Source organism: Lineus longissimus, chromosome 5 (assembly GCF_910592395.1).
Source record: "Lineus longissimus chromosome 5, tnLinLong1.2, whole genome shotgun sequence".
Lineage (NCBI taxonomy): Eukaryota > Metazoa > Nemertea > Pilidiophora > Heteronemertea > Lineidae > Lineus > Lineus longissimus.
In genome coordinates this window covers 21413620-21439518 of record NC_088312.1, presented here as the reverse complement: position 1 = coordinate 21439518, position 25899 = coordinate 21413620, and the positions used below count along the sequence as shown (strand labels likewise).

Sequence of the window (25899 nt, the reverse complement as noted above, 5' to 3'; positions counted from 1 at the left end):
ACACGTCTTCTTGACGTTGTGATAAAAAGATCACTCATACAGGCATGAAATGTGCTGATGTAATGTTTGAAATAAGGGTGTCTTCAGGATGAATTTCCAACTTGGAGGAGACTGTCTTTATGTGGGTGTTGTCTCAGGACTGGGTTGGCTGTTCTCTTCATAATATTCGGTCATTGTCTTCCCATTACTTGGGAGAGATTGTCCTCATTTTGGATGGAGAAATGTGTCTACAGGAAGGATTCACAACATGGAGGTGACTGTCCTCACCTGAGCCTTTTCTCCGGCCTGGGTTAGTGGTGCTCACAATAGCTGAAGACAGGAGTCTTCGTATTCCTCGGGAGAGATTGTCCTCGTCCATATTAGATAAAGATGTCTTAAAGCAGGATTGATAACTTGGATGAGAGTCTCCCACTCCATGTTGTCTCAAGATCTGGAGGAGCCGACACATGAGGTTTTTCTGCTAGGAGAGGTTCTACTGGTATTGACTCTTCCAGCTGGTTATCAATCAATAACTAAGCACGACACTCAGAGATGGCCTTAATACAGGTTCACCCATTATCAAGTTAACGAGAGCAAGATAGGTATATATATATTAGTACCTGACCTGAACCGAGTCCAGGTTGGAGTATGTGTGTAGGAGTGCCAGTGATTTCTCCAGAGAATCACACTCCATCCGATCCTGTTGCAATTGTATAAGCAAATGATGGTTTCTATAGATGTATATTCGGCCAATAGCTGCACGGAGAGTGAGGAGGACGACACAGCAGAAGCAAGAGGTATGTACTGAAACTTTGATTATCAAAACGTAAGTAGCTTTCCCCTCACTGTGTTCGTTAAAGAATGTCTCATGCTAACTGGACTGGGTTGGTGGTGCTCTCAGTAATGGAGTACAGCGGGCCTTGTCTTCATTTGGAGAGATTGTCCTCATTCTGGCGATCGGTGTCTTCAGGATGAATTTTCAACTTGGAGGAGACTGTCTTTATGTGGGTGTTGTCTCAGGACTGGGTTGGCTGTGCTGTTCATGATATTCGGTCATTGTCTTCCCATTAATGCCTGTCCTCACTTGAGTGTTGTCTCTATATTGGACTGGTGACAGGAGTCCTCATATTCATTGGGGGAGACTGTCATCTGTCGTATTTGAGGCTGCCTTTGGGAAGGATTCCCAACATGGTGGTGCCTGTCCTAACCTGAGAGTGTTGTCTCATGATTTGGTTGGTGGTGCTCTCAATGGAGGACATGAGTTTTTGTCTTCCTTGGGAGTGGGAGAGATTATCTTAGGTGTCTTCAAACAGGGTTAACCTTTGGAGAAGACTGTCGTCTTTTCATGTTTGAGGCAGGTAATTCAGGTAGGATTTCCAACAGTAGCTGCCTATCCTAACCTGAGAGATTAGCTTAGGTGTCTTCAAGCAGGGTTGACATTTGGAGGAGACTGTCCTCTCTCATAAAATAAACATAATATATATATAGGCAGGTGTCTTCAGGAAGGATTCACATTTTGGAGGTGACTGTGCTTACTTGAGAGAGTTGTCTCAGGCTTGGGTTGGTGGTGCTCTCAATGATGGAGGAAAGTAGTCCTCAACATTGGGAGACTGTCCTTATGGAGGCTGGAGACAGGTGTCTTCAGGAAAGATTCCCAGCTTAGAGGTGACTGTCCTCATGTTGTCTGAGGCTTGGGCTGATGGTGCTTTCAATAATGGAGGAGAAAAGTCCTCATATTCCCGGGCTTATAACTGCTTGATGCGGATGTGGAGAAGTGGCAGGAAGTAGTTTAGCAATATTTCACAGCCCAGAAAAGGTACATTTTTGTGCAATACATGTAACTGAATGAGGGAGAAGGAACCTTTTAACAGAATGATCTTCACTCCAGAACTCAATAACATGGCACTGTACCAAAAGTCAGAGAAGCCAGGCAAACTCACAATAAGATGTGATGAGCTCCAAGGGTTGACCCTCAAAGAAATCATTTCCGAGCTGACAACATGTGTCCACTGCAGTGACCACTCCTCACACATCTTCCTGCTTCCGTGTGGCCACAGCATGTGTAGCGATTGTCTGGAGGATTTCAAGACGACGGACCAGTCGAGAGATGCAGAGATATGGGTGCCTTGCCCTGGGATGTGTGACTACACTATTGTAGTGAAGGTACATTTGTTCAATGAGTCTTCTTTCATATCATCTCTCAACATTCCGATACGAACACAAGTGATGAGTAATACCAGATCAGAGACAGTGACCGTATGAGGGAAGTCCGAGTCTTCTTTTCTGTTACAGTATTTACCTAATCCATGATAGTCCGTCAGACAACCTTTACCCTGTTTATTGATATGATGGGAGATGGTACGTTAAAACTCGTACAAGCCAAAGATTACCATGTACCATCCAATGAACTGAAAGGCTTTCGTAGTCCTAGAAACCCCCCAATAACACACCCTATATGCACCTAGCAATCTGGGCATGGAACAGGCCAAGGACGAAAGACAACACTTTGTCCAGCTCATATTTTTCTTTGATCGACTGAAAAAATCTTATTTTAAAAACCTCTCCTTCCTTGTTTCAGGGAGGCCATCTCGACCAGGCCATCCACAAGCTCAAGGGAGTGGGACTGCTGACTATGCTCTCTCAGAATGAACGGTCATGTGAAGAACACAGCAGAGCAGACTATGCTTCTCCCACCTCACCACGATCGTCTGCTTCAAATAAATCACCCGCACAATTCATCTGCAGCAACTGCGACGTCAGTTTGTGCCGCTCATGTGCCCAGCAGCACTGCATCCCACATCCCTGGGAACACAGGATACAAAGGTTGGATGATTATCTTGCCGAGTCCACACGAGAAGCTTTCAGGTGTCCGAAACATGGAGAGAGGTTTTCCATATATTGTACGGTTTGTGAGCAGCCTGTGTGCCATGTCTGTTGTGCAATGAGCCACGCAGGACACAAGCTGAAGGAGTTGTCAAGCGGGGTTGACATCAGAGGAGCTGTCAAGAATACGCTGGGTCTGTTAGAGGAGATTGTGACGTCTGCTGACAGGGTGAGGGAGGTGGTGAAGGATGCAAAGATGGCTTGGGAGGAGCAGCAAGTTGAGGCCGTAAACACCATCAGAGCAGAGGAACAGAGAGTGGTAGACGCAGTGGAGAAAACTGCAGATCGTCTTGTCGAGGTAGTCACAAAGGTTTCATCAGGTGCCATGGAAACCATTGATAACACAGACAACAACATCACAGGGAAGCAGAAGATGGCCAAATTAATGGAAAACATCCTGTCGTCTGCTCTGGAGTCAGATTCAGACGACATCATGTCAATATTCAAATTTTACATCGAGAATGAGAAGGTTTTTGAAAGTGGGGTGCCAGTGCTGGAAAAAGGGAAAGCAACAATTTGTTTTGTTCCAGCGAACACTGATGGGCAGAATATATTAGGGCATGTTGAGCACGAGAATGGCAAAACTGACACAGCAAGTATCGCGACGAAGGAGCGGCTCAATTCTGATACTGCGAGACGTATCTCCATGACATCAGGGAGCGAGGCACCAGAGTTACCCGAGTTTGAAGAAGCCGATGAGGACACCAGGGAACAGGGCCAACAATTCACCTTACGTGAAGTCCACAAAGTACCACTCTTGATCGACTATGTGAAGACATCGGAGCTGGTGGTCAGTCCATGCCCATCCAGAGTCATAGCAGCAGGGGACGGTTGCTTTATAATTCGAGAACGCTGCTCGAACACAATCATCGAACTCTCCCCAAACAAATGGGAACCAAACGCATACAGCATCACAAAGGTGTTTCGTGGATGTGATAAATATTTCCTCCAAGACCCCATAGACATTGCGCTCCATGGCGGTCATATCTTCGCACTCGATCGAGCCGTTACCCGGCAATGTTTGGTTGTTTTTGACAGAACAGGGCGAGGCAAGCAAGTGTTGAAATTTGACCGGAAACCCAACACGATATGCTGTAGCGGGGGGACTCTCTATGTCGGCTTCTTTAGTAAGGTCTGCTGCTACACGATCAAGCCTAAACCAGATGGTCCAGGGTTGTTTGACTTCACCTTGTTTCGTACTGTCAGAGTTGATGGGAAGTGGCCGTGGCATATTACAGCAAACAGTGATGGTAAGTTTGACAGTTTCTAGGCTAACGCCAAGTGAATTTGGTAAAAGTACAGCTTGTTTAAGGCGAGTTCCTGAGAGTGCATTAGCATGATGAGCAAATTTTTCCAACAGGTATTCAGATATCAGATCCAATATTCAGGTGCAAATATAGTTCTGTTGGTTCAGCTTTATTTTCTCAACACAACAATTTGACACCAGCCATCAGGATAATCATGAAAAAATTGTCAATTTTGAAAACTCTGCGCTCTTTTTTCAGGGATGGTCGTGGTCAACCTCCAAGGTAGAGAACTAGCCTGCCTACACAACGTCAAAAAGGACCATATTCAAACAGTCAAGGAAACACAAATGGAGATGCGAGGAATAAGTTTCCGGGGATCAACACTCCTCGTGACGGACAGAACTGGTTCCCGGATCCTTTCATTAGAGATTAAAGACGACGTGCCTGGGCTTGACGGGGCAAGGGTGGTTCTGGATCGTGGAGACGGTGTGAAGAATCCTGTTGGTCTGGCGACAGGTATGAACGGTCAGGTCATGGTCGGCCAGGAGAACGGGGAGCTCCGCATGTACAATACAACCTCTCTATTGCGGACACCCATGGAACTGGGCCAAGGTGTCCCCAATAGAGAGGTGTCCGCAATAGAGAGGTTATGCCAAATCGTCCAATAGGTGGATTTGAAGTTCCCGCCTTGCAGGTCTTGGTTTTCTCTGTGTGGACATCTAGCGTAGAAACTTTAAACCTGTTGGCTGATCGGTATTTGCTTGTGATGTTGCGTTGAATGACGTGAGCTACTTTGGAACTCAGAGAGTGAATAATCTCTCTAGTAAAAGGTGCCCCTTTTATTGCAAAATCTCCTTGACATGTAATAATGTGTGAAAAAACACCATAATTTCTGTCCATCAGCCACCTTTAACTAATGATAAATTTTTTCTAATTTCTCTACTAACGCATATTCGCCGTAACACTGACAAAACCGTGTGGATTTATGACCCGTTGACACAATAGGCCTATGTGATTAGTTGAAAAGATGAGTAAACAAATGCCGCGGCTTTATTAGGATACAAAAACACAATGCCATGGGGTAATTACGTTGATTAATTACGCAAATATCACACCTGTCGGGCCTACTTGACTCTCCAAGCGCACGTGGGAAACCATTGTTTTTGCCTACTCTCCGTAATTGGGAGGAAATTGGACCAAAAATTGGCCATCGCCCTGTCCGCAATTCGGAGTAGAGAGGTGTCCGCCGTACAGAGGTTTTTGTTATTGGAAATGACTTAGAAAAAAATCGATACTGGCCGGACGTGTCCGTAATGTAGAGGTGTCCGCCTGGCAGAGGTGTCCGAGAAGGGAGGTTCTACTGTATGTGGCTCGATAGAGACACGCACAAACCAGCTCACTGAACATTTTCGAAACATGCAACCAATTCCTAGATCAGTCAATTGTGATCTTTTGTCAACTTTTTAAGTACGCTCCAAACTATGTGTCGTAATATCGGGTTGACCACTAAAATTGAGTAAACTATTGACATGAAATTACAAATATTCAAGAGTCACTGTCACCGAGTTATCATATGAATCTTTGCCGCATAGAGTATTAATCTGTAATGCATTCCTCACATATTTAGACATAATACTTTCCAAATTTCATGTCAGAAAAAGCAATGTCAGACAGAATAGGATGTTGGAAAATGATAAGAACTTGTATTCTTCATGATTTGTATACTTTAATTTAGCATTATGCTACAGCAACTGTAAAATTCCATTTATAGTAATGCATACAAAAATATTTACAAACACTTGACATTATTTACAAGTTTTTAACATGAAGGAGCCAAAGGTGTAACCAGTTGAGGTCAGAGGGGAAACGTCTCTTATTTCAAATTGTCAAGGATAAACCTTCCAATTTGACAAGACGCAGCCAAAGATGGTCAGGATGCAAATGGCTACCCTTTAGGAAAAAACCTCTGAACCCGACCAGGAAAAGTCCTTAAAACTCAAATTCACTTTTAAGACCATCAATTGATTTGTTTTTTATTTGGAAAATGACACCTCTCTGGATATCCCAGATACACCTACCAATGAGGGGCTGAGCCATCTCTCCCTGCATAGCCCCAGGCTGCACCTGGAATTCTGAACTGACACAAAGTATTTATCAAATTCATCAGCGGTCCACCATCTTGCTTACCTTGGTTATCATCAACAGAGACCTGGTTGAAATTTGATGCAGATGTAGGCAGCAATGTGCACAGCAATGTACAAATTGCTGTGTGCTCTGCTGGACAAACAAGATGGCCGCCAACTGCTGAATACAATTACAATGAGCAGAAAACCATCTTCATGCACAGATCTGTCTTGAATACATTTAGAATTAATCCCTGGTGCAGCTCACATCACCAGAATGTCTTTGAATTCACATCACTGGCTTTATGAGAAATCCTAATTCCATCCAATGTATTTATATGGTTTGTGACAGAAGACTCATGCTGTATGGTTTGATTCTGGCGCCTAACCCTTCAAAGACTGAGGACCTTCGTCATTTAAACAGACTGGGCCACTCGACATGGACTTTTGCCTAAAATGGCTTTAGCAACTGGCTTCTCAGAGAGAGAAATAAGTCTATTTTGGTCCCTATGTCCTGAATACTGCTACATGCAGATAACAGTATACTTGTCAGGACAAGAACCTCCACAAATTCGTTCATACATCAGTTACATCATCATTCAAAGGACCTCATGGATCAGTATAAATCTGGGCCAACATTGAGTAAATGACCTTGTCATCATGTCCTCGGTCGTTAAAGGGTTGATACTACGTTCACATGGGTATGACCAGGTTTGCTAACAGTTCTCGCACAGAAGGGTAAAGTGAACATTCGTTGGGTTGGACGTTGTACTCGGAGAATCTCTTCAGCATGTTACTGATGGCCTGGTTGGCTGGTGGTTGTGCTTGGACCGAGCGATGTTCCGCCAGTGTAGTCGTATTGGTGTTTGTGTCGTAGAGTAGTGGTACGATCACCGATTGGGCTTCGCCAGTTTGCATCATGGGGCCTCCAAGTCGGGTCAACTGGATCTGAAAGATTCAGTCAAGTGATGACATAACGTAGATACATCACAATGTAGCATGGTAATGCAAATGTAAACAATAGATAGGATAACGTCTGCTCACATTTCATCGGAGATATATGACTCAATGCCTTCAGCAGTGCCAAGAGCACATGAAATTCTGCTTGAAGAGGCAACCCTGCCTATCACTTTCAAACTTTACGACAGCTTGCTACTTACCATGATGAGTATCTTGTTCATCTTGGTGAGGATGGCGGGCGTGCCGGGAGGTGCGATCAACGTTGAAGCTGGGGAGATAGTCAGACACCACTGCAGCGTCCACTTGAGAGTGTGGTCAGGCCCCTGGCAAACACAACAATATCAAACATTACTACTTAAACTATCAAATGTGACCAGTTACAGCAAAGCCGGGCATATGTCACTCTTGGACAGAGGAAAAAGCACTTTGGCAGAAATGGTTTTCTCCTAAACTTACCAGTTCAAGCCTGAGCAGTTGCACACAATCCTTGAGGGTCCTGTAGGGTGCCGCGAGCAGACGACAGAATGCACTCAATGCATTGATCTTGTACGGAGGACAGACGACACGATTCTCGAAGAACTGCTCAATGGCACGGAGCTCTTCAGGGGTCCACTGGTCGTTGAAATCTGAAAAGAAAATGTTTTCGTAATGGAGCTAGGAAAACTACGAGGTTTTCCCCCCATACATGTGGTACATAAACCCAACAAATCCATCAAGTATTGGTCTAGTGGTCAATATGCTTTTGATAATTCTTACCTGGCATTGGTGAGACCTTGAAGTGCAACATCTGGAAAGTGTTCGTGTTGAGACTTGCTCTGAACTGGAGACTCTCGCCCTTAAACATGATGACACCAGGCTCATTACATGGCAAGGATTGCAGCTGAAACGAAAGGAGTCTTGCCATCAGATTATTCAAGCATAACCCAAACCCAGTGGGCTGGGGCAGCGATGGAGTTGTTTTCTCATGCGGATTCCAAAACACTTGTTTTTCACAAATTACTGTATGACAGAGTTCTCACTAGAGAACACAAGATTCTGGATAAATCACCTTAAAATGATTTTGTGATTAAACACTACGAGATGATAATTCTCACCCCATCTTCTGTTTGTATATTACGCTGTATATGTCTCCTCATGAACACGCATCCCATGAACTTCTCCAGCGGGCAGCAGATCGGTGGGCCAGTGCCAGGGCTGCCCGGCAGCATCGCAGGCGACAGGATCTTGTTAAGAGCGTCATGGGAGAGTAATGTTGGAAACGATGCTGCCCATGAACGCTGTGGTAGGACCCTGGAGGGCGTTTGGTGACTGGGCATACTGACTGAAAGAAACACATCAAAATATTGACACAACTGCTTCATGTTTGATCAAATTCTAAACCATTCCCTGGGGCAGGTACAATGAACTATCGAGTGAAACATGACTGTGAAAAAGACTCGAACAGACATAGAATAAAACTTCCACTATTCAGCTTTGGCCGATTACAAATTTGTTTATTTTTGAGATTTTTATATCGCTAATCAAATCAAACTTATTTATCCATGAAAGTAAAATATTTGCAAAATGTTGGCAGTTTATGTACGACAACGTATATTTGTTCACTTACACGGTGGCCTCACACTCTCGCCGTCCTTATTCTGTGGGTTTAGTGGCGAATGGAGAGCTGGGTGTCCTGGAGACATGGCGTTGTACTTAGAGGCGGGCGATGGGTGGGGCACTGAGGCCGGTGAACCAGGCCATGTACGCTGACCTGGGCTGGGCATGGTCAGGTTGGAACTTGGGTATGGTGATCCACTCTCTGCCATACCTAGAAGGAAAGAGAATTTTTAGGGACCAGTTGAAATCTGATTACCTTCTCCTTCAGTCATGTCCATTGGACTTAACGCCGGGTCAAGTTAACGCAAGCGTTGATGAAGAAACATTTTTTGATCAACCGAGCGCTGATAATCAGTACTTACCTCCATGTGATGGTGGATTCATGAAAGGATTAGCTGGCGATTGCATATGATACATCTGAGGCGATGGTGTTGGCACGAACCCAGGTGACGGTACATGGAGGTTGGCGGTACCGGGCGAGCCTGAGGTCAGGATGTTGCCAGGAGATGGCGTTCCCATCATGGCCGGGGAGGGTGTGGGAGCGACGCCGGCCATGGAGGGAGGAGACGCCAGCGGGAAGCCAGCTGCGGCAGGAGAGTTGGCGTAACCCTGCAAGTAGACGGATAAGGGATCAAAATCAGCAGGTACATGTACATTATAGAAAGCAAAAAAGTCTGCAATTGTAAAATGTGGACCATCCATCCCCCTTACTTGGGCAATGAACACGTTTTGAATGTGAGCAGGTGACATCAAGCCACAATGATTACAAGCCTCATTCTTCTGCTACTTCTGCAGCTTTCGCTCTGCACCTGGAGCTGATTTTCTCCTGGGAGTATTCCTCCGCCAAGACGGGATGAGCGTTTTTGCATGCCACTACGGTTCAGGCGCCAATTGGGTTTGCTGGCCGAGTGACTCCGACTTAGGCCAGAGGTAGAGTCAATGCTAGCTGCTCATGTTTCTCACTGATTGGTACCGACATATATATCGCTTTGAGGGTTCCAATGACGAGGGTGACACTCTTGCGGTAAGCACCTACCTGTGAGATCCTGGTGGAACTAGCAGGAGAAGCTGGAGTATGTGGGTTAGATGGGGGAGTCATGGGACTATGGAACTTCCGCGATGCCGGTGACCCAAGGTGAGGCTGCGGCATGAAATCGATAGCGTCCATACCGATGGGCGATGGTGGGTTGTCATCTTCGACTGTTGATCTCCGGCGGGCGAGGGCAGCTGTGACCGTCTCGTCGACAAACATATTGAGGAAAGTCTGTAATAATAACAAAACAAATCTTGATCATTTCAGCCATATCTTCAAGCACCTCATCTAGAGTAAACCCGTTAACTTCTACCGCACTACGCTTACAGTTTTTCTTACCTTCAAGCCTGGAGTCGGGCCGAACCCCTCGACAACTTTACTGGTGTCAAAGAGACTGTAGGCGCCATCTCTGATTGCCACAATCTTGCTCCCGCGACAGTGAACATCGATGCAATAACAGTTCCTAAATGCGATCCTGATATGAGTTGGTGACTGTGGGATGATGGTGAAACTTGGAACTGGCTGGTTCAATTTCTGAACAGAAAGAAGAAACATGACAGTACAGTGGATTCTCCCTTTGCGGACACCTCTCTAATAAGGACACCTCCTCTATCAAGGATATTAGTTTTGGTCCCAAATTAATCATTTCCAGTCAACTTGACCGTGTCTATAATTTGAATGCCTCTTTAGGGACAGCACTTCTCAGTCCAGAGGCTGTCATTTATTTTAGAGTTGAGCTCCACTGGCCAGGCCAATGAGGCAGTTGTCTCTACAATAAAGACCCACGGGTTTAAGAGGTGTGAGTGGCTGAAGGATTACTTACTGGTCCTAGGCCTAACATCGGTACGGAGCTCAGCTTGGATATGGCAGTGAGAGGCGCAACAGTGTCACTAAGGACCTGCACCAGTTGGGTGATGGAGTGATGACAGTTGAAGTCATCCTGATGATGAGTGGTCACCATGGAGTGGCAGTTGCTGCTGATTGGCATTGGGCCGTGGGTTCCAAAGGAGAGTTGGAACTGGTTGTCGGTGGACTTCCATTGTATTGACACCTGAAATATTACGAAAACAATCAGATTTGAGAGGAATGGATGAATTACAATGTCAGAATATAAATTTTATGGAAGTGAATAAGATTTAAAATCAACACTGGCAGGTACGCAGATATACAGAGAGTGAATCACCCCTGAGGGAGAAAATAAATGTCTAGACGTTTCCCAAAGACACATCTGCTGGAAAGTGGAGAGGGGTTTGTAGGAAATGCACCCATACCGTGTGTGACTTATTTGGTCCATAACCAATCACGATTCTCTTAAACGTGTACGATTTGACTTCGATGAGATTTGCTAATCCAGACTTTGAATCTGAAAGTAGATGATTGAGAAGACAATGAAAAAGCAAGTCAAAATTATGTGCCTTTAAAAATAAGTTCACCAATCTAAGCATTTTACTTTTGTTTCTGAAATTTAAAAGATGAAAAAAGACAAACAATACAAAAGTCCCTGTTGGTCTTTTTTTCAAGGAAGGATTTTAAGGTCATTGTTATATATACATTTGTAAGTCTCCAAATTCAGGCACCCAATGTAATTTGCACAACTCCAGGTCATCTTAAGGTCAAACACCACATGAATCTCAATACACCAGTTTATGATCAAATTAGGCTTACACTCTGTTAAATTGATCGTGTTTGTGCCATGGATGTTCCTGGTGATTTAGTGGTCTAATTTGAATGATAATATTATGATCGAGTGTTAAAGGTGTTGGAACATTATTTTGTATTCAGAAGGAGTCTCTTTGGTGACATTATCTTCTAACATTTTGATTCCTCGGCATACAAATTGGCATCCTCGAGGTAATTTTAAGGGGAGGTTATGCTGGCAGCCATGAAGTGTTTTGGTGACGGCAGAATTTGAACAGTTCAAGATTAGCTCACCTCCCTTTCACCCCTAACCCTATGAAAAGCCAACCCTTTGAAACAAATCTGGAAAACCCCGCTGTAAACCTGGATTTGACTAGTGGTTTCCAACTTGGAGGTGTTTGGCGGTAATGGTTAACCCCTTGGGGTTATGCATATTATGCCACAGCATGATTATAAGTGAATTCATCATTCATGAGATTGATATTTAATCAGGTGCTACATGTAGTGATGCAGCAACACATTCATGGTAAATATCAGCATAAATGGCAATCTCTCTCCACATTACACTCCAAATGATGAGCAAACTGCTCATTTCAATAAGTTCATTCACTCTTCTTATTCAAGATTTGATATGAAGTCTGTTCAATCACATTCTATCTCAGACATAATAATAATGATAATAATAATACGAGTCTTATATAGCGCAGTATCCAACCATTAACTGGCCGCTCAAAGCGCTTGATAGGCCTCTTTAAAAAGGTCAGACATCACACCAGTTTCCTGGTCTGCTTCATCACATGAATAAAGAATCACTTCTGGGATCATTACCACTGCTACATTTGTGTATTTCAAGCCTCGATCAAGTTACACTCTTATACATCACCAGATCTGTCTGGTGCCATGCTACGCGGTAAAACAGGAATAATCAAAAGTCAGAGTGAATTCTGCGCTGCCACGTGGGGAACCTTAATTCCAAATTCTCCCTCTGATGATACATCATTTATTCATGTCCCGGGAGTAAAATTCAGGAATAATTGGACGAGGATTCGGATGAGTGAACAAGTGCTGTTCGAACTGTTCATGAACTGGTCTCTGCGTCAACAAGTACAAGTAAGTTGTGATGTAGTCATGCCAACGTGATGTTGGTGACGCGGCCACTGATTGGTTCATCGCAATCATTCATCATGTTGTCATGGCTACGTCACTGGTCGCAGCGACTGATATTGGTTGTTTGCAAAGTGTTTTGAAATGAAATAAGGAATTTGTTATCGTACAAGTTTCTTTTCGTTTTTTTGCACCGACTTCCATAGAACATCATTCTATTCAGGAATGTTCTGGGAAGCCAGAACAGGCCAAAAGTCAGGTGGGATTTTCTGGATAAACGCCCTAAAGCCAAAATTGCTAATCGGTAAAAGGGATGGGGCTCTTTAACAGGACGTCATGACGAGGTACCGGTTCATTCAGAGCCCAGGAGGAGAATTCATTATTGATTGGAGCAGGATGAATCAGCTTCATGGATCATTTCTCTCACTGCAACACTTGGCACCGGTAGCTCAAGTGGATTAACATCGTCTCGTCTGATGACATCACGTGTGGGTGGCGTGGGATTAATACTGTAAATCATGCCAACTTTGCTACTTGTGAAAAATAAAATGTCTTTCAATAGACCAATAAGAGGTATCAATCATCAACAATTTTTCCATTGTGATGAAAGGACTTCTTTCCAAATGTAAATCATCTTTCTCTGTCTCGGTGGTAAAGTCACCCAAAGGTGGCAGAGTCAGCATGTTATGTAGTATTGTAGCATCAGTGTGGAGGCAGCCAACAAGTAATTGGATGAAACAACCATTAATTTTTTTCTTCACATTCACATTTTACGGCGTGCGGAGTTCACACAAACGTCAGCTTTACAATGTGTCTAATTAGAAACTTCGGTTGGCTGGTGCTGACACGTGGGTCCCTTATGCTCTCCATACCGCTATGAGCTTATGTTGATGAATTACAAGTTTCAATTTCGACTTGTTATTTCAGATTAGATTTATGATCAGCAGGATCTAGACACAATTCTCCTCATTGTTCGCGGCTAACGTCAAAGTGAAGGTTATGGACTGACATCAGTTTGATTATGCAGTAAGTTGAAAGTGTTTTCTTTTTTTAGTGTGATACCTGGTTCATTTCCAAATTTGCAGCTTATACATGCTTCCCGAAATTGGTGGCTTGCATTGGCACTAACTTTTTCCCCCTTGTCCGTCATTAAACGCATTCAAGTGTGTTGGTCAACCATGACTATCTCCTTTGTCCCTCCACCATAAGGCCTAGTTTCCCCTTATGACATTGGACACTCAGCGCCCCATTTCTGGAAAGGTGTTTACCCTCATGTATGCTCCGGTCCACAGGCATTCCACTTGTTCAAAACAAGAAGAAAGTTTGAACTATTGGCTAAAGTGTAATGCCTGTGGAAGGCAAAAACTGCAAATGTGGAGATGAACAGTCAAATTGAGTTCATTTTTGGTTGCCCTTTTGGCAGAAACCTGGTATTCTAAGAACAGTTTTAAGTACTGTGACTGTGGGAATGAATGTGTTATGTTTTAGTTCACCGGTGAGGTAAGCAAGCAGTACAGTAGCCAGGCAATAAGAATCAGTGCATCGCCTAGAATGCCAATATTTCATAGAAATTCTAAGATATGTAAAAATAACCTCAGCAAACGTCGTAAATTAACAATCTATTGAACGGATCTGTGCATCAATCAATCTCTGTGAAAGCATTAAGAAAACCCCATGAATTCTCAATTTTAATTGCCAATCGACATTTAATTTACCAAGTGTTTAACCCTCTTTCTACCGAACTAGCCGAAGGGCGTCACATTTGCACCCAAATCTTTCCAAATTCATGTTGAGTGCCACTCTCCTTGTGCAACACCCTCAATGGCTTCACATGGTTCAAGCCATATACCTCCAATATGCCCTGTGCAAGACTCATCGTATAAATCTTGTCGCAACGCTAAAATTGTCACGTCACATCACTCTGCTGAGAGACCTTATGTCCCGGAAGCTGGCCACGAACGTTTTGCGTGATGCAGATGGCATCATTTTGAAAACAAATACAGTAGAACCTCTCTATTAAGGACACCCTTGGGACTGACGAGTGCTGTCCTTGATAGAGAGGTATCCTGATTAGAGAGGTCAAATTGAATGGAAACCGCCAATTTGGAACCAAACCTAGTGTCCTTAATTGAGAGGTTGTCCTTAATAGAGAGGTGTCCGCTAAGGGAGGTTCCACTGTACAGTAGAACCTCTCTATTAAGGACACCCTCGGGACTGACAAGTGCTGTCCTTGATAGAGAGGTGTCCTGATTAGAGAGGTCAAATTGAATGGAAACCGCCAATTTGGAACCAAACCTAGTGTCCTTAATTGAGAGGTTGTCCTTAATAGAGAGGTGTCCGCTAAGGGAGGTTCCACTGTACATGCATCCACTAGATACGGCTCAGTAACAAGAGGGTTGAGAGTACCACCATCATCTTGTCAATCGTGGTAATATTATTCAGTTCATTCAGTTGAGATGTAAATTTTATTCTAGTAGCTGAATACATCTCCATTTCTGACAAAAGGTTGGATCAGGTTGATGTTGTTGTCGTTGTCCTTAGAAATCAGATCATCTTCTCCTGAAGAGGAGGTCTGGGGGATATAATATTCTACCATACACTCCAAATGATTTTAGTCTCCATAGCCAAACTCCTCAATTTGTCAAAGAACAACAGTGTAACTGTAAGACTCGTTTTTCTCTCTCATCCTGACCTCATGGTCTTATAATCCCGTCAATTGTAGTGAGTTGGACTAAATTATCAAATACTCTTACTATTGAATTTTTGTATAAGCCTAATGATGGTAATGTATTTAGGACGTCATATGTTTTGCTGCCTATAAACTAATGAATTACTCAGCTCATCAGCAAACAACTATATTATGTAATATAAATAATTCCAACAACCACTGTCAATAACTTGCTTGTGCTAATTGTCATCGGATATTGGATAATCATACTGAACCAGACCGAATCGATTAAAAACAGTCATTGTCATACAGAGGTATAGATTCCACAAAACAGGTTCATGTTCTGTAGACTATGAAATAGCAGTGAAGCCAGAAGTTGGTTAATTTGCTAAGCTCTCACTGGCAACAGATAAAATAATTTCCAATGCAAAAATGGTTAATGCAATAGTTGGAATTTTCACACTTTTTTAGGTTCACGTTGACTGGAAAAAAAATGCTAACCCAAATTTTGTTGGCAAATTTCATGACCTGTGATCAAAACTTGAAAAAAAACGGTGCCAAAATCATTGAAAGTTAACAGCTTTAACATCAGGTAGTCCAATATAAGTTTATGTGAAATCATTAAAGTCGGATGTACTTGATTAATACCTCAGCTAGACAAAAGAGGGAGTACATGATAGATAACAGCTTGTTGACGCTGATAATTTTAGAGCCAATGATTGAAGAGAATGCTTATTTGGTACCACTTGTTGACTTGAAGGTGCTCCTTAATTCCTTATAAGCACGTCATTAGTATATGTGTAAACCATGTTATTATGCAGTAAACAAGCAAGGGATACCTCATCTGTCACTTGGGAAACCGAATGCCAAAAAAAACAAAACATAAGATAGATGATGATCAATCCGACAGGCTTTGTTTATGTATTCCCTCCAGTTCCTTACCATTGCTTAATTTGTCTGGTTAGTAATCAGTGCTCATCAACACCACAAAGGTTTCAGACTTTCCAAGTTAGCAAGTAGGAAATTTGGGGCAATACCGTGCCTCGCAAAAGGACATCAGTGTTTTCCCTCCTGTTTTCAAAGCAGCGTGTTAAACTTTTTTTGAAATGACTGGGTTTATGGACATATTCATGATTATTGGATGAGTTATTTATTAGGTACATGGGTTTACCATTAGCAACAACGCATACCCATTGACCGTTTGACATTTCGACAGAAACTACCTGAGAATCGATTGACCGATAAGTCAATAGTTTTCTAAGATGTTAGAAAATCATTGATCACCCAAAAGGCACCAACCAAATCAGTGACCAAATTTTGATAATGTCTCAAAGAGAGACACTGAAAGTCTTATAATAATGAAATGGGCCATTTCTTCTTCAAAATCAACATGTCTATTGCACTGGTAAAGTCAATGCATCTTCCTGTGGAAATATCATGATATTTTACCTAATCCCCAAAATGATTTTGAAATTACATCCTAAATCATACTGATAAAACCTCCATCCAATAGTAGAGCCTCCCAAATAACACCCCAGATACCACTGAACGGAACCAACAAGGCATGAACGTTAGTTGCTACAGCACTTACCGCAGCTGTCCCAAGTGTGTGGAAGTAATTCATTCCAAGTTGATTACAGCAAATAATGTCGATTTGGTATGGTTAAAACAGCCCATTTCGAAGGCGAACAGCACGCTCGGATCATTGTGCAGATTGTGCAAATAATTCGAGGAAAATAAGGTCGTGGTGTCCACGGTCTGTCCAGGTAATTGAAAGGACACCACCCTGGCAAGGATGGATCTGTGATGACAGTGACAGTCGCTGTGGTCTTGTTGCTTAGACTCTTGGCTAGTGGTCAGGTAGACCCCGGTTCAAGCCACTGCACAGGACCTAGGATCTGGCCACTCACTGCAGGAGTAGGATGTTGCCTAATAGAGTTTTGCAAAAGCATCATTTTCAGATTTTGCATCCATATTTTCTGCGAATGGGCAAATTTTCCGATGATCAAACATGTTCATGCTCCAAAAAAAAAAATTTGCAAGTGTATTTCCTTCGATGAAAAAATCTCAGGCTTACAAAATAAAGGGGTTTACAGTATGCTATGCTTAGGCAAGTATACTGGGGGTTGTTAATAGCCGATGAACAGATTGTATTCCAATTAGTCATCTAGACTTCATAACTTTGGTATAGCCATCAGAAAACTCTGGTTTAGAAGCAACAGTTGTTATCATGCATAGTCCTGTCAGAATAAATAATGTTCTATGTTAACCCTCAGCCACCAAAGCTTTTTGGCGCTTGTGAATTCACTTCATGAAACCCAACACTTCATATTTTGTGCCATCTAAAATCTCTTTTTGTCATGCTTATTTTTTCATTCAATTCAATGATGGGAACAACTACTTACAGAGGAAGCTATCTGGGCAGTGGACAGCTTTGTTTTAATGGTCTCCTTTTAATGCATGAGGGTTGGAAATTTTGCAGAAATATATTGAATGGAAGTAAAGGGTGTGTCTCATGAGCCGAGGCTGGCTTGCCCCTTTAATTTCATTTTAGTTAGGAGGGACACTGGTATAGACAAACTTCACTTCTCCTTGTACATTGGTGTGGCAAGCTCTTTTAATTCGTGTCAAGAAGTGACCTGTCTATTGAAGACATAAAAGTTCACTGCAGGGTCATAATCTCTTCACTATCAAAGTTATGAACCCTTGGCCAAAGCCAAACCTAATCCATCATGCATCTTATAAGGCAAGCAAGCAGGTGCAACAAGAGGCCCAATGGTCTCCCGCTCAGCTGAAACGCGTTGAATATGCCATTTTCCAACACAGAGTCCAGTATTAGTGTGACGAGGTCTTTCAAAGGAGAGGGAGTGGGGGAGTGATCATGTCTACAGTGAAGTCATGAAAGTTCACCTTATCCCTGCAGGGTCATCAGCTTTTCACAATCAAGTTGATGAACCCTCGACCGACGCCAATCAGCTGCTCACCTAATGATCTTGATGGCAACCATCAGCCACAACAAAGAGGAGTTGAGCATAATACGTGATGAGCTTGGTAAGGTTTAACGTGATTGCCCTTGGCTTTGACTATGATTAGGCCAATCACTTTCAATTACTAGTCATTTCTTGTCAGCGCAAAGTATCCATCTTACATGCGTATTGCTTTCAAGTGCATGCTTTTGTTTAGGCCCAACAAGCTACGTGTGTAAAGGCCTGACGTCCTGTGGGGCAGAGGCCACGCTGCAAAATGTGCCTTCATGTGGTCATTTAAACCGCTGACAAGAAACATGCAATGCAATTTCATTGGCCTAAAGCCGTGTTGCGCTCTCTGAATCTTTGGTAGGTGTAAAAACATGTTTTCCTCATCAATAGGCATTGGCATTTAGCTCATCATTCATGCAACTCTCCGATGTTTACCTCATCAATGCACTCTTATGAGAGCCGCTAAATATCTCAATCCTAGGTGAGAGGGGTTTGGCATAACAAGAATTGTAGCTTAGCTGAAACATGAGGATAAACACATTTGTTGAGGATATTGGGCAGCAAGATATTGGAGGATGAAGTAGGAAAGTTTAAAGCTCTCCCTATTGGGGAATTGGGGAAAATGTTGTCAAGCAGTGCAAACTTTATGTTTTTAACACTCATAACAGCAGAGACTGTTCGTGGTGCAAACAATAGTTATGTTTTTAATGTGATTAGCAATCTTTATGCAAAAATTCATTTTTCATAAACAGTTTGATAAGCCTCAGCGCATACTACACCACAAGTGTAATGACCGACATCCGAAAGCTTGACGTATCCATGGCAACAACAGGACAGAGGATGATTGGCACCTTTGGTGGTCATTGGTCTAAATTGACATAATTGCTATTCATTATTCATACAGGTATGACTGACACAATCTCTTTGTTACTGCCTAAGTCTTTACCGCAGAACAATAACAACAACACTGACAGGCTGGTCCTTATAAAACATTAGCAGACAAGCTAGCGACCTACAGTAATTGTGTCACATTTTACTTGTTTATCATCATTGCTAGCATCAAATTAATTTTCTTGAAAGCTTTTCACACTTGTTTAGCCAAGCGAAAACATATTGGCATTATTATCAACACATTCAAATTCTTGGGAATGAAATTTTTTCCCCCTTCCATACGAAAACAATGGGTGTTATGAATAAAGACTAGCAAATGCTTTTACTCCGGTTTTGTACAGGAAGGCCTAGTGTAAATGTACATGGAGATTTAGATAAAAGCATTTGCTAGTCTTTATTCATATCAGTATCACCCAATGTCACAGATATCCATAAACTATGAAAGTATTTTTACTTTCCCTTGCATCAGATAACAAGAGGGCTGGTAGACCGAAACTCAGCTGATATTGGAAGCAGTTTAAGGTGCATGACAGGTTTGGGTGTGGACGTGGCCTCATCATAATGAAAATTGGTTTCATCAGGAAAATGGGACAGATTCCGAGGGGTAATTTACGTGGCCTGCAAATAAGCCATTGCTGCAATCTGTGATCATGGTCGCATGTGGCAAAAATCACTCATTAGTGGTGGTCATCGCACGTGACTGCAACAAGGATTGGTGATCACAGTGATCTGCAATCAATACCAAAGTCAGCGTTTACAAATTTTACCCGCAAGTGAGGGATCTTTCTGTTGCACAGACAGCAGCAGTTACAAGCTTTGCATGGTGCTTTATGTTCCATTTTTCTTTTATTTTGTGATTTACTGGATTACCTGTTAGCTGATGGCATTCAAAATCAGACGAAGATGAGCTAAAAATATCTTGACTATCTACGTTAAAATCTGAGTTTCCTTCTCCCCATCTTTCTTTTCTTTCCTCTCGTTAGCTACAAATGTCCAAATCAAAACTATTACCAGACATAATAGCACTCTAATAAATCTTTCATGAACTCATTTCCCCCAATCATATTGACCTGTCGCCCTTGGCGAGGTGCATCGTCTGATGATTGAGCTTGCGTGACTTAATATCATTATAACTGTCCTGCCTCATGGTACACAACAGAAGTCAAAACAACAAAAGTCAAAACAATACAAACAAGACAGTCATACCTTACTATCAATTAGCCACAGACAATCAGAGGCGCTAACTCAACCCTTTCATTTAGACGACCCAGCACAACATTACCCTGATTGCACGCTAATTGTCCGATACCATTAAAATATTTACCCTTACTATGAACACTCCCCTTGTGATGAGCTCATTCTAGGGACATCTGTCAGAATACAGGAGCAGACATAACAAGCGTGATAGACGACAGGAACCATACAGATCAGTCCACAAATGTCCATTGAATCGACACATGTCACCGAGTCAACAAACAACCACGAGCTGATCCACAGACTTCGGATTCATTCGGTCCAGTGAAAGCGGAATTAGTGTCGATCATTTGGTGACTGTTGGTTCAATTCAGATTAGCTGGTAGATTTAATACCACTTTTTTATGTAGTCGGCCATTTCTGCCAATCTTTTTTAGCAGGGGATTTATATTTGTACAGTCATCAGAGCAGTTTTTTTGATGGACTAAACGTGTTTAGCTGGTGCCTGGATGAAAGTGGATGAAAGTGAAGTTTATTTGACTGTGAAGTTACAAACATAACGTGACGTCACTTTCCTGAGTCATGTGGACTGAGCCTGGACTTGGTGTGTACATGTACAATGTCAAATGTTTTAGACCACTTTGTCATTTTGGATTCGCTTTTTGAAGGATTGAAGTGAAAAAATGGTGTGCAAATAAAAATTCAGCAAAACCACCAGATTATCCATTTGGTGCCAGCTGACTGACTTGTGATCGCGATCTATTATATAAATCAACCGAATTAAATTTGATTGTAACTTGTTTTGACAGATTATGAAATTTTCACTATAAAAATCAATAAACAATTTTAGATTGTATAATTATAAAATATTGCGGCATCTGGCATGCTGAGTCTGAGCAGAGTCAGACCATCCAAATATCATCAGCCAAACTTAATTTGGACATTTTGAAGCAATACTGTCCATGACTTGCAGAATTGAAAGGATTTAATTTGTGCTATATTTCATCTTTCAGAGTATTCCAACATCCCAATCTCAAGGAATATATCCATAATCTTCCAGATACTAAACACCGCAGGCACTCAAGACATTCCTAAACAGTACTACCAATAGTAGATATCCTGCTAAAAGTTGGACAATCCTGTTGGACAATCGAACATTCAGTGATCAGCACCTCTGCTTTATTACAGAACAATCTTTTTTCAGATTTCATTTTTCAGAGAGGTTATTCAAATTAAAATCAGTTACATGTATCATTCCAAAGATTATAGGCATATTTTTATGCTTTATCATTTCAGAAAGTAACTGAAGAAGAAGAAGAAGAAGGCACTGACAAGACTGGCAACTGACCAGTCACAGAACTGATAAGTTTGGCAGTGTGGCGATCACACCTTCCATTAGTGAGATATAGTCAGACAGGAAAGATAGATCACATTCTCTCACAGACTGGCAAAACAGGACACCATATCGGCAATCAACTGGCCATCAACTTGCAGACAGCTGTTGCTCAAGTCATCTGACTATTGGCATTCAGATAGCTTTTATTGATGCAAAGTACTTGATCAATGTTTGTGACAAATGGCGCGGTTTATGTGACGATTCTCACTTTTGTTGAGATTTTTGTGTTCGATTTAGATTGCAGCCACGATGACTAGCTTAACATCGGCGGGATATGAACAGGGCTTTGGGAACTACACCATGCTCGGCATGGCGGATACAGACACAACAGTTACGCCTGTTGTGTTCAGTGAATATGATGGTGGAACCAACCCAGGTGACCTTACCACCACAGGAATACCAAAGCCCCAAGGGAACCCGACCGCCAGAGCTCGATTCATTGAATTTGTGGTAGTAGGCATAATACAAACGATATTCTGTTGCATTGGACTGATACTGAACACACTGTCGTCCATCGTGTGGTGGAGGGAAGGTGCAAGAAACGTCACCATTTATCTCCTAAGGATCCTATCGCTTGTCGATAACTGCTTTCTTCTCATTGTCTTGCTGTACCATAGCATACCGGTTATTTTCAACTACTTTCAAATCCTACCAGACCACTTCAAGGCCCTGATGGCGGCCATCCCCTATACTTGGCCGCTTCTATGGACAACAAAAACTCTTGCTGTTTGGTGTATTGTCGTCATGTCCATAGTGCGCTATAATATTGTCTGCAAACCACTCAACACGTCTGTTCGTTTCTCAATGCGACGTGTCACACAGTACTTGGTCGGTCTATTCCTTGTGCTCATTCTATGGAACGTGCCTCGCTGGTTTGAAATTAAAATTTTGAAAGTGACGATCACAACCAATGTGACTCTAACCAATGAAACACAACTCAATGAGACACAATTCAAAGAGATGCAAACCAACTACACGATAGAACGCCCGGAATGGACCGACATGGCCAATGATGCAGTTTATCAGATTGTGTACCACTCTATCCTGACCATCTTCATCATCTACGCCCTCCCAATGACCATCATCTTGTACTGTAGCATACGCCTCATCCGTATCCTAAGAGAGGCCGACATGTATCGAAAAAAACTCGTTGTCAACTCGGTGCAGATATCTCACAATGTCACGAAAATGTTACTAACTGTCATTGTGTTGTTTGTGATCTGTGAGACACCAGAATTTATCAATTCCATGCTTTACTTAATTGTGACAGTTGATCCAAATGGGGCGCTGAGTGCATTAGAGAAATCAGAACCTCACCACTTTGAAATTCTCAGGGCATTCAGTGATCTTGCATTTACTGTCAATTCATCTGTTAACTTCTTCATATATTACTTGATGGCCAGGAAATTCCGTAAACTTGTGAAAGAAGTGATATGCTGTGAGCCTAAGAATAATCCTAGACGTACAACAAGCTTTACAACACAGCGTACCATGAGTGTCTCGTGCAATAGTAGCGTAGGCAGTTTCAGCATCGCTGCAGAAAGCCCAATGCCTCCCAGGAACACAGGGCACTCGTCCACACAATCGTCCACCGAACAAGTGACCAAACTCGGCAATGATAACAGCGACGGCAATGACGAACGGCAATACAAAGGGACAAACCAACTCACTATTCCTAAAGCAAGTCAGCCGAAGATGTCGCTGACAGCTGGAAACGGAGACGTTCTTCCTCGGCCGCCCTTGACGAGGAATCATACGATAGATGAAACAGAAATGGGGGTGCTGATCAACGAAAACTACACCAACGTCGAAGTCGAAATGAACACTAATAGTTTAAGCGAGTGAGACTGTTTTAACATGTACCTACAGTGGCTGCTTTTACCCTGTTTTTACAGTTTCATAAAAAAATATAACTATTTTTGACAATATAGTCGCATGTAACATCTCATCACTTCACTGTGTACGATAAGGAAAGGGAGAACAATGAGGAACAGGCGCGATTTATCCGCCGCGTGGCGCTGCAATCGATCATACCAAAACTCTCCATTTCCAATGCATTATCATGTTATTTCTGAGCCCGAAAACGATCGCTTATTTTTTCGACCGATTTCGGCGACGTTTGCATCTTCCTTTTTGAAATCTATTGAGCTATCAGTTTCTTAAGATAATTTTGCGGAAACTATGCGCGATGCCAGTTATTGGGCACGTTTTCTGTTGTTGAAATCCTGTGCAAAAATGTACGCAATGGTTTCCCGTGATTGACCTCATGCGACGTCAACAGACCAGAAAATGACGTCATGGCGTCAGAAGGTACGATCGATTGTGGCGCCGCCACTGGCATTTATCTTAACGCCGGTTCCTCATTATTAGGAAGAACAGCCATCCTTATACGTACACGGATTAAACTCTGTAGAAAGAAAGAGGACGAACTTTGTGTACATTTCTATCCGCATACTGAAAGGATCCGTGACAAGTCCTTGATCTTAACCTCCCTATTGCTTCGATACGGACTGATCCGCAGGAAGGGCATTGCACACATGTAAGTCTATAACTCATGCAAAATGACGAATGCACCATGTTAATGACATTTGACTTCTGGTCTCATTTTATTGTTCCCCACAAACAAGCCTCAATATCGAATGGCATGACAGGAAAGGTTCACAGGGGAGAAGGGGTAATCTGATTTTGGTCATTTGAATGGTGAAGTTCCCATCAGGCTAATGAAATAGAAACGAGGCCGTAATTGACTTCTAGTCAATCAGATGGATTCCAGCTAAGAGAATAAAATAGATCAAGTGATGACAAGTGACGGTTGAAGAGATCAGCAGATGTCAAGCACAGAAGTCAACAGGTTTTCTGCTGTTCACAGTGTTATTACAGATTTGGCCTCCGGCAAATAGATCAAATAAACAACATACAACTGCGCAGTATTTTTTAGATAATTGGGAGATTTGCAAATTTGCAAAGAGCACAAATTCTATTCCGGAGCTGCATGTCCAGCAGCATGGACAAATAATGGCTAGTCTTTTTCTTGTAAGTGCACATTACTGTTAAGTGGTGGAATGGACAACATCACTTCCATGCTTTGAATGTTTATATTTATTCTAACATGGTCATCTTGGTTGTGGCGTAGCTGGTATTTACTTTGCATCCATACATTTTTCTCAATGCTAATGTCGTAAAGATCGTGTAGAGATGAGTAATTCGTTTGTCCTTGTCTTGAAACAAAGCAAGATGACATCAGTTCGTTGTAAGATTGATTTGGCATGAAACGGATGCCGTGTACACTTAGAGTTAGATATTATATAAAAATATTAAATGTGAATACCTATGCTGTGTAACTCTCAGGTTACAAACTATGTGTTTTAATATTGTTTACATGTAACTCTATAACGAGTTTTATTGTCCCGGTAAACTATACACACTACAAAGATATACTGAATGAATAAATTATTTTCATCATATTCACAACATTGTTGATTATCATTTATAAACAAAAACCAATTATCTTAATCAATCAGCAGACTAATTCTGCTGATCAAAAAGTCAAGTTAGCCGTGCATCATTTCACTCTGCCAGAAATAGCCTGAAATTATGCTAGATCACTTTCAGGATAATGAGGCAAGTCAATCGGATTAATCATATGGTGAGACAACAATAAGGGTCATGTAAGATGGGGATGGAATATCCGGGAAACCATTATTAGCACCTAGCACGAGAGATAAGTGTTGACGTGTGGGTTCTAAGCCTTCCTGAACCCAATATTCCAAGCGAGGTGCAAACAAGAGGCTGATGACTTTACATCCTAGTCTACATCTAATGATGAGGAGAGTGAAACACTAACTGAATACTCCGACTCCGTTGAGTACTCCGAATCGTCACTCACGTCATCACGTCTTTTCAATGAAAATACGACAAGTTGTTGCTAATAATATGACCTATGGCAACAATTACAGCTTGATCGGAGTATCTAAGCAAGTTTCCGGTTCTAAGGTATCTAAGCAAGTTTTTTCAGTTCGTTATGACCAAATGACCCCTTTCATTTTAATAGTTCTTGCACAACCAAGGTTTAAGGCCACACAATCTAATTACAAGTTCTCTTGTTGGACCAGAAACACACAATCATTTGGTTTGGACTTACAGAATATGCTACTTTGCAGGCTGCCATGTTAAGAGTTAACCTGTCATCCCCTGGTAATCTGTTTCTGC

At 42.3% G+C, this 25899-nt stretch overlaps 3 protein-coding genes across 8 annotated transcripts in view; 2 read left to right on the top strand and 1 right to left on the bottom strand.

The window, feature by feature from the left end:
- The first annotated feature begins 625 nt into the window (after nucleotides 1-625).
- LOC135488689 (uncharacterized) lies at nucleotides 626-5877 on the top strand. The gene is made up of 4 exons (XM_064773366.1): nucleotides 626-776; nucleotides 1868-2142; nucleotides 2558-4112; nucleotides 4368-5877. Exons 1-4 carry the CDS (start codon nucleotides 701-703, stop codon nucleotides 4775-4777), a joined length of 2316 nt encoding a protein of 771 aa, XP_064629436.1. The 5' UTR covers nucleotides 626-700; the 3' UTR covers nucleotides 4778-5877.
- Nucleotides 5826-25899, bottom strand: part of LOC135488688 (mediator of RNA polymerase II transcription subunit 14-like) — a 30692-nt gene continuing 10618 nt past the window's right edge. The window contains exons 18-28 of the mRNA XM_064773364.1: nucleotides 11093-11184; nucleotides 10645-10872; nucleotides 10161-10355; nucleotides 9825-10052; nucleotides 9151-9397; nucleotides 8799-8999; nucleotides 8287-8513; nucleotides 7949-8072; nucleotides 7649-7818; nucleotides 7393-7515; nucleotides 5826-7180 (exon numbers count right to left, since the gene is read on the bottom strand). Of these exons, the coding sequence (XP_064629434.1) occupies nucleotides 6926-7180; nucleotides 7393-7515; nucleotides 7649-7818; nucleotides 7949-8072; nucleotides 8287-8513; nucleotides 8799-8999; nucleotides 9151-9397; nucleotides 9825-10052; nucleotides 10161-10355; nucleotides 10645-10872; nucleotides 11093-11184 (2090 nt within the window). The 3' untranslated portion in view covers nucleotides 5826-6925. The remainder of the gene's footprint in view (nucleotides 7181-7392; nucleotides 7516-7648; nucleotides 7819-7948; nucleotides 8073-8286; nucleotides 8514-8798; nucleotides 9000-9150; nucleotides 9398-9824; nucleotides 10053-10160; nucleotides 10356-10644; nucleotides 10873-11092; nucleotides 11185-25899) is intronic.
- Nucleotides 12545-25125, top strand: LOC135488690 (FMRFamide receptor-like). Of its 6 annotated transcripts, none has more exons than XM_064773371.1 (3): nucleotides 12545-12569; nucleotides 13491-13589; nucleotides 21591-25125. In XM_064773371.1, the coding sequence occupies exon 3, from the start codon at nucleotides 21940-21942 to the stop codon at nucleotides 23533-23535; it is 1596 nt and encodes a 531-aa protein (XP_064629441.1). In that variant the 5' UTR covers nucleotides 12545-12569; nucleotides 13491-13589; nucleotides 21591-21939; the 3' UTR covers nucleotides 23536-25125. The 6 variants fall into 6 exon arrangements, with proteins under 6 accessions (XP_064629441.1, XP_064629438.1, XP_064629437.1 ...); XM_064773368.1 differs by having other exon boundaries at nucleotides 12545-12822; XM_064773367.1 differs by having other exon boundaries at nucleotides 12545-13136.